The sequence below is a fragment of the Gymnoscopelus microlampas genome (genome assembly GCF_963454915.1).
Source record: "Gymnoscopelus microlampas genome assembly, chromosome: 1".
In the NCBI taxonomy this organism is placed as follows: domain Eukaryota; kingdom Metazoa; phylum Chordata; class Actinopteri; order Myctophiformes; family Myctophidae; genus Gymnoscopelus; species Gymnoscopelus microlampas.
Genome location: NC_139962.1, coordinates 17,545,267 through 17,558,767, shown reverse-complemented (window position 1 = coordinate 17,558,767; position 13,501 = coordinate 17,545,267). Strand labels below are relative to the sequence as shown.

Below are 13,501 nucleotides of genomic sequence, written 5' to 3'. Positions count from 1 at the left end.
CTTGACCAGGACATTTTCGGATGCTTTGTAGACTACTGTCCTACAAGGTACTGAACACAAAAGAGTTCTAAACCGTATCAGTAGTTGAGAATTCTGAAATGTTACACAGTAAAATCCTCAGTGTTAATGTAACTTAGTTACTCTACAAAATGTAACCAAAAACTTTACATGTCCATTTGGTTACATGTGTACATTCTCAGAGTTTAAAGGATCTGCACCATGAATTAAAAAAAAATAATAATAATATTTAATATCATATTGTTTATGTCCCTCAAACGTTTTTCAAAAGGTTTGAGCCTAAATCAAGCCTCAGATATACTCATTCCAACTAACTTCTCTCTGGCTTATAAAGCACTTTCACCTGCAATACCACATTGTCCTGTTTGGCACGGGGCGCTATTGAGCCAGTTTGTATGCATGTTATCTCCTGGTTCTGTGTGGAAAAAGTAAAAAAAAAAAGAAACATTTTTTTTTCTTCTTTTTTTTAACGGGAGGGATTTTACCGAACGTGACGTCACGTTCGGGTGAAAATCAGTTTGGTCTGTTTTGAGACCAATTTACAGAAAACCCCAGATATGCTGTGAAAGCCTGCGTGATCAAACTGGGGTGAATGCTTTAACACGGCACAATAAAGAATATTTGTAGTTCTCAGTAAGTAATGTTGAAAGAGCCGCTGTTTATTTTGATGATATGGTGTAGTATAGTATAGTGTTAGATGCTAGCTCTAGTAACCTTGCAGGAGAATCTGCATTGTTTGTCAGACACCATGTGCAACATTGAACAAGACATGTTAAATGTGTGCTGGTAATATGATTCCAAGACCATATCCACTATTGCTCCCATACTACTAAAAGTGCCTCCACAAAAGGTTTGGCTTGTCAAATGCATCATAGTAATTGTATCTAAGTAATGGGTTCAAATCCAGTGCAAAACTGCTACAGTATAAGGTGTCTACAATACAGTATCAATAATTACAGTGTATAAAATGGAATACAAAATTGGCATGTACTACCATCTTAGATATGGGTAATGGTGTGTATGATTTTATCGCCAAGGGACATGCCATTGCCATACAACCCATCATCCTGTGCCTTTTATTGAGTTTTTTCAGGTGTTATGCAAAACGCAAAAAAACACAGGTTGCAAAGCTGCTGTTAGTTATCAGTGTGGATCTATTTTACTCATATAAGAATTTTGGCTTGGAGAAAAGATAAGAGTTTTAAGAAGGCATACATTCTCTTAATAGTCGTATACACTCATTAACCCACGAAGCTATAATTTGAATGAAAGTATTAATTATGCATCTACTGTATTTGCATCAGAAGTAGCCTACACGGTGGGGGAAAGGAAAGCATAATACTGAGAGCTTTGGGATTCAAGTTTGCACAGATTCTTCAAAAAGGCTGTGACGTATAACATACTTTTCCTGTATTTTGCCTACAGGGAGGAGAAGCAGGGGTACAACATCACCATTCCACTGTGCAGTCATCACACCAAGGAAGAATATGCAGTGTCAGGAATCAGGCGCACTCAGACTAAAACATATGGCAAATCTGTGAACTTGAGCTGGGTTCAGGGCAGGCTTCTTTGCAATGTGCACCGGCGCTCACGGTCTCCGTGAACGTCATGCAGTTTCATAGTTATTGCAGTCAGAGCGGCTCAAAGCATAGCGGACGCCCTTATCACCTATGGCAAAGAACTTCATCGTTAGTTGTCTTTGCTCTGTATTTGTAGTCTACTACTACTACTACTAATGGTAGCGAGACAATCATGGCAATGCGGTCTGTGTGCCCACTCTGCATTACAACCGCAGACAGTGGCACAGGTCATGATTGATCCATGGGGCCATGGGGCACTCGCACCCTTTGCCCCCACGGTAGCTCATTAGTTAACATATTATCATCATTTTCTTTTTGTAGAGACAGAAATACTAAGAAGTGGGATGGAAAAGCATCATTAACTAATCATCAGTAAAACCTTGGGCGAAATTGGTATTGCTATGGCATTGTTTCTCTAAGCTTAGAATGCAAACAAGCTTGACAATATGTGGGCAAGTACTCATTGACAAGTTATACTGTAGATACATATCACAATCTCACCTTACATTATTACTTGTCTTTTCCATTGAACAAAAAGTCGATCAGAGATCTTCGCCTACTGATACATCTAACTATATAAATGGCGAGCAACTTCCGCACCCTCGGTGTCCACACCCCACAGCTCTGTTATCGACTAAACAACGCACCGCCAGACCACATGTCGGCAACTGACTCGCCACGGCGGCCGCGCTGAATTTACGCCTCGCGTAGGGGACATCTCACTGCTAACTACACCTTTTCCACCGCGCAACATAATTAATTCTACTCACCAAATGTCGGACAAAACGGAAGGGGAGGCAGCTTCGTACCGTTTACCGTGCGCACGACCTCATCACCACAACAGCACGCAGCCGCTGCGGGGGTTTTTTCCTTTTTTTCCAAACTTTTTTTTTGGTCACCATTTTCTCCAGGCACCATTTCTGGTGTAACGTCGGGTGTTTCTTTTCACCAGCCAATCACCTTTCACGTTGCCACGTCCGTTGCCACGTCGCGCTGACGTACGCTAAACAAGCGCTGCCGTGCGCACAATGCAAACGAGCCCAAAGGCGCGCAAAAAGAAGCCGACCATTGCTTAGACACAAAGTCAGACCTGGCAACGCAGCCTACGCCAATCATGTGTGAGAGATCTACAAGCTATGGGGCAGAGACGCCACCGTATCTTAGCAACAACTACAGCGCTCACTCTCATTGGTCGTGTCACGCTAAGAGCAGTCTCCAGACAATGGCATCGCAGACAGCTTGCTGTTACTGCTGTAGCCATCACAGGCAGTTGCAGCACGACGGACAGGGCGCTGTGATAGCTGCCATGTCGCTAACGCTAACCTGGTTGTCATGCCTGCAGCGGCTGTGCAATCACTTTGTCAACAATGCACGTTCGTGTGGTGAATGTCTATATTGCTGCTCAGTTCGTCCATTGTAGATGGTGTATGTTTGTGTGTGTCTTCTGGAGAACTATGTAGCTCCACAGCAACTACAGTAACTAACGTAATGGCAGGACCGCCCCGTGCAACGCATGTTAGCCTGCATTATGGTCATGTAGTAATTTCAGATAATTTCGCTCCGATTAGAGCAGTGTTTATCAACCCTTTCACGCCGCCCCCCCCCCAAATACACGTACTTGATCTGGGACCCCCCCATTCTGTTTGACTCCGTTCCACAAGTAAATATTGTGAAAATAGCCGATCTACAAGCTCGAAACGCCTCACGTTGACAGGCTTTGTAAGCTTGGAGATCGGCTATTTTGTACATGATTGCCTCTTTCTTACATTCTTTGCCAATGTGGCCCATGTTTTCATAGCATAGTTTAGTGACTACTTCTGTTGCAGAAATGGCCATTTCCTTTACTTTCGGTTTATTTTTTGTCTCCGCCAGGCCGAAAGGCATGGCGCAAGACTATGTTTCACCCCCTGTCCGTCCGTCTGTGATAGCCAATCTCTCACATCGTTGACTTGATCGCAGCAAAATAACAGCCCGATGTGGAGAGTCCGTGAGAGCTGGATAAACGACGTAAAATGTGTCAAAAGGAGTCTGTACGGCTGTCGATAAATGAACACATGACGTCGGTGGGAGAGGAGATATTGTGTCTTTTGGACAAACAGCAGCGTGGTGCTGATGTTTGTTGTGTGAAGCAGCTTAATGTCAGAGTGTTTGTGTTGGAGCGCCTCAGTGCGGCTGCAGAGTTCATGTGCAACCTCTTCCAGAGAGACACAGAGACACTAGAAACTCTGCTGGGGAAAAAAAAAACTGCTGGCCATTGACTTTCCTATGGACATTGATCTACACACTGCAGGTATATCTGCTACACACACAACATCAAACTACACACTGCAGGTATGATGCAGCGTTTGCATTACAGCCAGCATGCCAGCGTAGTTCCCATATGGTTTCAAGGTGGGCTAAACCATATGGACCCCATGTCAGCAATGTCAGCGGCATCCACTTCAGTCCCAACTGCGATGCCCATGCAGGCTATAAGTAGCTTCTACCTGGCCCTTAGGTGGGCCCCAACTAGCCATGTTTATGTGGGACCAAGGCGGGTCCTAACTGGGTTTGCCCATGCAGGCTTTAACTGGGTTCTACCTGGGCCCTAGGTGTACCCTAACCAACCACAGTGCAGTGCCCATCGCTCCAATTGTTGTGACGTCAGGGCTCTCAATACTGCACATTGGTGGAGGAGGAGGGGCCGCAGGGCGACCGCACACATCGCTGAACCAATGGTAGCCCACGGATGTTTCCTCTGTGGATTTACAATCTGCCCCTCTATGCCACATATCATCCGCACTACAGGGTCTTCACTGACCGAGCCACGGCCCCACTGACCCTCATGACGCTACGCCACTTAAACGTGCGCCAGCGTGCGCTGGGTTGCCAGGTTTGCACAGCCTGCGCCAGAAACAAGCAACCACCTTCATGAAAAAAAAAAAAACACCGAAATGGTCCGCAATGTTCCAGGGGTGTCCCCGCGCGTCCCAACACTCCACAGGGGGTCAGTGGACCATCAGGGCGTCCGCGGACCCCCTGTGGACCCCCTGAAACATAACAAATATTATTTCTTCAAATTTTTTCCTTTTTCAAAAAAACTTTTCCACAGTTTCACTCCGGCGATTTGGGTCCCCCAATATACACACGGCCACGCTGGGCCCCGTGCGCGGCTGGGGTTGAGGGGGGCGTAGCCCCCCGAAACTCTAGTTGGTGATATCTAAATTCTGTGAATGGACCAAAACTGTCTGGAAACAATTAGGAAAAAATTAAAACAGCTTCACAGAACCAATGCAAAGACGTTGAAGCGGTCTTTCATATTGGAACTGTATGAGGATTGGTTTTCAAAGTAGTTTGCGTTGGTTTTATACTGCTGGTTTTCTCCGGTGTCCAAGCCAGTAATCGTCTGCTCCCCTATAGGCAGAAGTGAAAGTGCTTTTGGAGGTGCATAGAGGGCCCTCAACAAGCGATTCCAATTTGGGGTTGATTGATGTCGCGTACATTTTTTGTGTGTGCAAGAAATAGGCCCTTCCCAATCATTTTTGGACAAGATCTGTAGGAGTAGTAGCTAAACGTGTACAAAAAATCTAGTTGGGCTCAACTATCTATAACTCAAGAGTTATAGTTCAAAACAACATAAAATGGCTTGGTATAGCGCTACCATGTGGCCAATTTGGGAAAAAAAGATTGAATGTCCAAACGATTCCTATTATTCAAACAAAACCATTATGACTATATTAACAATAGTTTAAATAATGATAGAGTGATATAGTTTTTATTTTCTACAACATTTTGTAGACACTCACTACAAAATACACAAAAGACACTTTGAACAGTTATTTAAAATGATGGATAACCAGTAACCAAATGGATAACCAAAAACTCAAATCATTATTATGCAGGCCATGGTAAAAAATCTAAACATTTAGCCCTACGGTATCATCTTATCAGTGCTGTGTATTTATGGTCTGATGGTTTTGACGACCAAGCCATGAGTTTCATCTCTGGAACACGTTGCCATCTTCTGCTCTGCTGAATATGCCATCATGTTTCCCTTGTCTCACACTAACAGTGATGCTCAGGAATTTCTTATGCAAACAACATTGTTGAAAAAGCTATGCACCACAGTGCAGTACCCCATGAGGAATCTACGCTAGTGATCCATAACCCTGCTCTATAATGCCCGAAACAACGGCTTGCTCACATGCAGTATATTGTATTATTTGTATTTATTTATTTCTGCTTGACATTCAGTGATGGAATTGAGATATACCAGTCCCCTGTTCTGTAATCTCGATCATCTGAGCTGTGTATGTTCACCGCAATGAAATACTACGACTGTAGCCCCAGACCACAACAAAATCACCTCTGTCATATCAGCTAATACATAAATATAACTGAGCACAGCACACCACCACCACAGTCTCTTTCAAATGACCACACACTGTCACTGTTAATAGATGGGAATGTCAGTAATGCTGTGCTAATCTGATTATCAGATTTGGTCAATAGATACATTTCAGAGAATAATACATTTATCCCATGTGTAAATGTCATAATTATATTTGTCACTGGCTCATTTTCGGTTTCTATAATGACACTTTCAGGGATTGTTTTTGACAATGTGCCTCGTGTCACCTTGCTGCTGACAGCATAACAATCTGCAACCAAGAAGTCACAATTGACAGTTCATTTTAGTAGATGTTGGGGGTACAGTCCAACCTCCAATATCGTCGCTGTCTGGCAGAAACCAGCTAACTCCATGTTATAGCTTTTTCATTTTTGTGCTACTGAACACCCTTTACGTCTGTGTGTTGGTTAAAAAAATATTGAACCAATGACAAATATTAAAAAGCCCTTCTGACAAAACCAGCTAACTCCATTGGATCCTCAAACTTTCTGCTAAACCAGTTAGCTGGTTTTGCTGACTCCAGGCTCCACACCCTATAGGGCATCGCAGTTCCCGCCCACTTCCTGGTTCCACTGCAAAATACTCAATGCATTTTTCCCATTGACTTTTCCAAATATATTTATATCAATTAATTTAAGCCTAGAATCAAGCCATCCAGGATCCTGGTGAATCATGACCATTAAACGTTTGTTTCTGTGAAAAACCTTTTTTGAAAACGGCAAAACAAAGGGTATTTATTAATTATAGTATATCATATAATTAAATATAAAATAAAATAAAATCACAGAAAAAGATGTTTAATGGTCATGATTCACCAGGATCCTGGATGGCTTGATTCTAGGCTTAAATTAATTGATATAAATATTTTTGGAAAAGTCAATGGGAAAAATGCATTGAGTATTTTGCAGTGGAACTCGGAAGTGGCCGCAACTGCGATGCCCTATTGACCTCCAACCTCATTGTGAGCTTGGAGGTCCATTCAGCTGTTCTTATCAATGATGAACAAAACCTCCTAACTTGTGTAACTTGCTTTTTCATTTCCTGAAAAATGAACATTTTGGAGTCAGCTGGTTTCTGCCCGACAGCAGAGATATATAAAATAATCACCTTGATTACAAATAGATTACAAAAATAATACTAAGCATCTAAAAGCACCAATAGCTACGACCAACCGGACCTACAGTAAGTGGTTTGAACCGACTGACATTCCCATTCTTGGAGCCCTCTGATCTTACAAGTGGTGCCTAAGGGTGATGCAAGAGGAAAGGGCAGGGGGTCACCAAAATAAGCAGTGTTCATTATCCAGGTAGCATGAAAGTGCAAGGTTTCATGGCAATCCTGTCATTTGATTTGGAGATATGTTATGGGAAAGTGGACATTTTGACCTAATGGTGGCGCTAGAAGAAAGGACATGGGATCACCAAAATGTCTGGGTAGCATGTTTATGTTTGCTTATTTAGCATTTTAAAAAGGTGATTGCTGATTACAATATAAAATTCTATCTCAATATATCAAAATGATATGATTATATTTCAATTTCTATTAATAGCCCACAGTTTACCAACATATTAAAAAGTCTCTCTAGACTGATTATGAAATGAATTGGATTAATATCCATAACTAATGCATAGGTGCAGTTCAAACCACATGTCTCCAAATATCACTAGCCTATCATTTAATAGACTGCAGACTGCATACTGTACTTTAAAAGACACAAACATACCTCAAGCAACTACAGTACAAATCATATGAGTAGAGTTAGTTAGAAACAACATTGATTGTAGCTCTAGATTTCCATAGCTAAACCCACACTTTTATATGTAATATTCATGTAAGAGCAAGCACTTCCACTAAGCAATAGCTGCACATATCAAGGAGGTGCATTAAAACAGCTTAGACGAAACATCAACAGCTGAATAAACAAAAGAGACTATCCTCATATTAAAATGTCATTGGCAGAATTGTTTTCATTTAAGTTGTAAATGACTTAAAGTGATAAATCTGTAGGTAAACTGATTTGTACAGGAGGACACTTCGGCTGGATGTTTCAGATTCCACCTCGTAATTTCCAATATGGCAATTCAATTGTAATAGATATCTCCCAGTAAATAATATTGATCCTCATGAGTCTGGGGACCAATAGATTGGAAAACTCTCAATAAATTAGTAGGACTTGTTCAGTCTATGTACTGTAGTGACATTTTCCACATTGCTAATTGTTTCTTACACTGCAGGCACAGGCTCACCGTTTTTGACCGTGGTGTGAGTGAAATACAGTATGGGCTGCCTGTGCTCCCGCCTCACCATGTTAAGTCTTGCATCAGGTTGAGCGATGTACAGTAATATGTCAAGAGTGTAAGGGTGCCTCTAATGCCATGGAGTGCTCAATACTCAGCCCAACAACTCTCCAACTTCTGGAGGAGAGTAATCTCAGCCAGCTGTGCCTTTTCTCTTCAAATGCATCCCCACCAGCCCCTCCCGTCCCATACAACAACTCCCTGACGCTCTCCAAATGACAGAGGAAAGGAAATTATCGAACACCAATACAATAAAGCTGTCTGGTAACTTAATAGGGCTGCTGAGTAGGGGCACTGTGGCCATCTTGCACTGAGGCGATAATGAGAGTCATCATTCCCTCTTGGGTTGGAAGAGAGGGGCCTCCTCTGTGGAAATTGGTGTGTGTGTGTGTGTGTGTGTGTGCGTGTGTGCGTGTGTGCGTGTGTGCGTGCGTGTGCGCGCGCGTGCGTGCGTGCGTGTACACACACACACACGCATGTGCGTTTTAGAGTTCCTTTAGTCCAGTGAGGCCCAATAACCAAACAGAACAGTGCTTTAACGAAGCCACAGTGAGCTTCCACTGAAGACTGCCTGCTCTCTGAGAAATTCTATTCGTTAAATCATGCCAAAGACCAAATATTGACTTTGTGAGCCTGAGGGAGATGCAAAAGTTAGCCTGTTTCATTAATCATATCACAGATCCTAGAGGAATTAATGTTGAAGAATATAGCTCAAGTTAATGTATTCAGACTTACTGCACATCCAACAAACATTTGTTAAGAGGCAGCCATGAAATCTACATTCATCTCCTTAGACTTTTTTTAATGAATGGCACACTGTTTAATAAAATATATATATCAAACACATTTTATGCTCCTCTATGTAACTAGCTTTTATTCATCTTGATATACTATAGAGATGTGGAAAAATCTCCCAAGAAACACAGGGGAACAAGGAATTATTGCACAGTGCAACGCTGGCCTGTACTTTGAACTCTTTACATCCGCATGACTGGTGCAGTATATGATTATGATCTAAGGTAGATGGACTAACGCCTTGCTTACCACGCTCATTCTGTTAAAGCCAACAACAACAGAAGAGCACCAATGAAAATGCAAAATACATCAATTGAAGAGAGAAATGAAAAGCACAAGAGTGAAATGATTCTCACAAGTTATTCAAAGAAATGACATCTCCCAGTGGATTCACTTATGTCCACGGTAAAGCTCAAAACTCAGAGAAACATCGAGGTTCATCATTTTCTGCAGGCTATTCCATACAGAAGGTTCAAAGACCATGAGGGCTTCCCTAGGCAATCTCTGTTTGGGCATTAGGGGCTGTGAGCAAAACAGAATCTTAGGCACATTAAATATACCGACATCCAGAATTCTGCTTTTTGAATAAATAAGCAAGATGAAAGCAATGCAAAAATTGGTCTTCTAAATAAAGGAATGCCAGTGACTAAGCCTGTGCATGTGTAGAAATGGCCATCCAGTCCTGGAATTCAATGTGCAATGTGTAAGAGCTTTACAGTTTGCAAAGAATTTCAACATCCTGGAAGGGGAAGATTAAATTAACTTGTCCTATAATGGAGAGGGAACAGTGTGAGACTTCTGGTTTTCAAGAAGCCCTTTCCCTGTTGATATAGTTAACTATATCTTCGCAGTATGAAAAAAAAAAAAAAAAAAAACTAACTTCATTAACAATCACTAGCGTGCTAACACAGGAATGCAAGCAAACCCTCCCCAAAGACGATCAGGCCCAGTGTTTCTAAAGTTTGTATGTAATGAGACAAAAACATATTACTCAAGTAAAAGTGGCATGATTATCAGTGGTGCTTTAGGCCATGGCTATAATGATGTTGTTAGTAGAACATTTCACAGCTATGAAGATGCACAAAATATTTTAACATTATGTAGGCAGTGCATAACGGTAATTAAAATAAAGCTGGTCCGGTATACAGACATTATCAGCTATGCACAGATTGATGGAAATAATGAAATGATAATAAAACCAACAAAATCCCAACTTGAACTAGTTTTCACAACCTGTTGAGCATAAGCAAAACTGTTTCGGAACAAACGTGTGATGTGTCTGGATTTACTGGACTGATGAAAGATGGAATCAATACCGTGGTAATTGTTTTTGTTTGTTGCTTCTTTAGAAACAGGACCATTAGTACTCACTAAAGGGGTGCATGGGGTCCAATATTCAGGGTTCAGCTCGGCTCGGGGACGCAGGTCCAGATATTCAGGGTTCAGTTCAGTTCGGGCACGAGTTAATGTTCCCTTCATGGAAGATTAAAAAAAGGCCATTAGCATCACTCTTTGAGCTGTCTGGTGATGGAATAATGATGTTGTCAGCAGAGAGTTTTCTTTTCTTTCTTTTCTTTTTTACATTTGTAACAAGTGTGTCAACTATTTCAAAACACAAATTCAAGTAAATGTATTTATTATATTGTATATGCATTATGGTTACTATAATCCCTATGATTAGCTGTGTTGTGTAAGATATGTAATTAGATATACTATATTGTAGCTAGACAAATATACTGTAAGTATAATCAAGGATGTATATAACCATCTCAATTTGGGATTATATGACCATATAGTTAAATATACAGTTACTTGGATGCAAAATAGTGTAATGTTTCTGTTCATTTCATAACCCATCACAGTGCAAACCCTTTTTTCATAAATGTACAAATGTACAAAACACGATTTCAGCATAAAAACAAGTATTCAGTCAACTCAAATCAGTACAGTATATAAACTAGAGGGTCTATGTGTTTCAAATGGGTGCTAACACATACCATGTGAAAGGGTTCAACATTTATCATTCTTCCTCATTATTGGTACACCAATTGAGATAATTCAAATGTAAACAAGAAAAAAAATTATACCACATTTTGCACAGAAAAAGATATGGTGTGAGTGCCTGGTGGGAAAATTGATATTCTAAGCACAGGAAAAATCCAGTTTCCCAGTATTCTTTGAGCCCCCCCTGGCCTAAATGACAAGCAAATGGAATGGACTGAATCTGCTAAGGCCCACAGGGTCCATGATGTATACTGTAATTATCTGCTGATTCTTAAAATGGCCGTGTGTAATGAGGCTATGCTGCATGAAGCCCTAGGAATAAATCACTGTCTTTAACTGACTTCCAGATGACCAACAACAAAACACAGCCCAAATGGTGAAGAGGAGGGGAGGGGTTATCTGGCGGTGACACTGTACAGGACCCAGCTCTGTGCTGCTTATCAGTCAAGACCACATTGTTAACCAACCATGCTTGAGACACTTATCTGTCCCCTAAAATTAGTCGAGTCGCTTGTACTAATTTCCATTTTTTTTGTCTGTTTAAAGCGATGCTCCGGCACTTGTCCACCAATTCATTTAGTTATCGTACACAGGTGAAGACCTTTCACTGATGTTGTATTAAGCTTAACTTTGTTGGTTGGCAACCAGCCAGAACTGCCCTCAGACTGTCTGTTGTGGTTGGCATGTAGCCGAAACTGACTCCATCGCCTGGCCCCCACAGATACACATAAACAAATGAGCATCTCTTGCACACACTCACACAAACACTCACACTTTGTAAACCATTCATTAACCATATCCACTTTAATTCACATGCAGTACAATTCAGATAATTTTGCAGAGTACTGTACATAAAATTCATATGCATAAATGCAAATAAAATAGCAACATTGCATGGTAGCGTGGTGCATCTTAGCAATATCCAAAAGCTACTGTGTCTGATATGGCATTATAAACTTAAATTGCAATGGAGGAGCATTTAAATAATATGATTTGTATCGTATCTGAAATACAATGTCATAAGCGTGTAGCTACTGATCACTGTGTAAGAATGAGTAAGGTATTTAAATAATTCACGTAATGCCTCACTTCAATAATCAAATCCATCATTCATCATTTGTAGGCTATTAACATGACATGGATGAATACTCCATTCACACTGAGTTCAGAGTTGTAACCAGCTCCAGCAGCATGTATAATTATCAAACTAAATCTAGCTGTATGTACTGTATGTGAATCAATTGATTTTCATTTTTCAATTATAATAGTTCGATTAGAGTTAAGTTAGATTAGACAGTTAGATTAGATAACAGTCCTGTAGGTATATGTAGGAGGTGTAGGTGTAGCGAGGCTAGTTCGTCATTATAGTTATGATGTTGAGGAACCACAACAACCAAAGAATGTTAACACATTTACCACAAACCAGAACTACCAAGGTAATGTGTGCTACTAAGTGCAGAATGTATTCAGTTTGCGAGTAACACAAAGTTTCTACTAATTAATATTGAGCTTATCAGCTCACAGGTATGGGCTGCCAAGCACCAGTACTAACTACACAAAGAGTGACCTGCTAAAAGCTGGCATTGAACAGTGTTAATGGTAACTACTGAAGGCAAAAACCTGCAGTTTCATTGTCTAAAATTATCAAGTGATATTAGAATCATCCGATGCCAGATTTTTGGGTACGATGCTGATTACGATTTTGCAGAGTCCTAGGCAACTACAGATTACCAATGTTTTGACTGATAATTTCTGTCTATGCTCATAGATCAGCTACTCTTTCAAAAAAGAAAATCTCCTATAATTAAATGCCCCAAAAAGGGACGGCAGTTTGAAAATGCTATAAAAAAAAAACGGAATCGGCTGCATAATTGCTGATGCCAATGTCGTCAAAAGTTTTCAATCATGAATCATGAGTGTAGTGTAGTGTAATGACAATACATTACCCCTCGATGCAAAACCTCATTCAGGAATACAAAATTACAGTCCACCTCAATCCTGGAAAAACCTGAGCTGAAGGCAATGCTTTGCAGTTTCAGTGGCTGTAGTTTCATGCTAGTTAGTAAGGCTTGTTAACATCAAATGAAAAAACACTACACTCTTGACTCCCATGCAGAAAGACTCAAATTTAGGCATTTAAATCGGTGATGTCACACACACGGACACATGCGCGCACATGCATGCGTGCGCGTGCACGCGCACACACAGGAAGAAGTGTGCTCCCTCTGTCATACATATGCATTTTAGTGCAGATCTGGCAAAAACATAGGTGTGGATATTATAATAGCTCACTGAGAAATAAGGCATCCACGATGCCTGCTGAAGTTCCACATTACTGAAACATTGCGAATAAGCAAATTATTATGAGCTTATTTTTCAGTGTGCAGTTATTTCTTACTTCTGTCATTATCCTGCTC

General features: G+C 40.9%; 1 protein-coding gene across 1 annotated transcript in view; it reads right to left on the bottom strand.

Annotated features, from left to right (window-relative positions):
* pcdh9 (protocadherin 9) overlaps window positions 1-13,501 on the bottom strand; it is a gene marked incomplete at its 3' end in the record, with an annotated part of 244,356 nt that overhangs the window by 165,788 nt on the left and 65,067 nt on the right. The window contains exon 3 of the mRNA XM_084064514.1: window positions 10,452-10,553. Within this exon, the coding sequence (XP_083920640.1) occupies window positions 10,452-10,553 (102 nt within the window). The remainder of the gene's footprint in view (window positions 1-10,451; window positions 10,554-13,501) is intronic.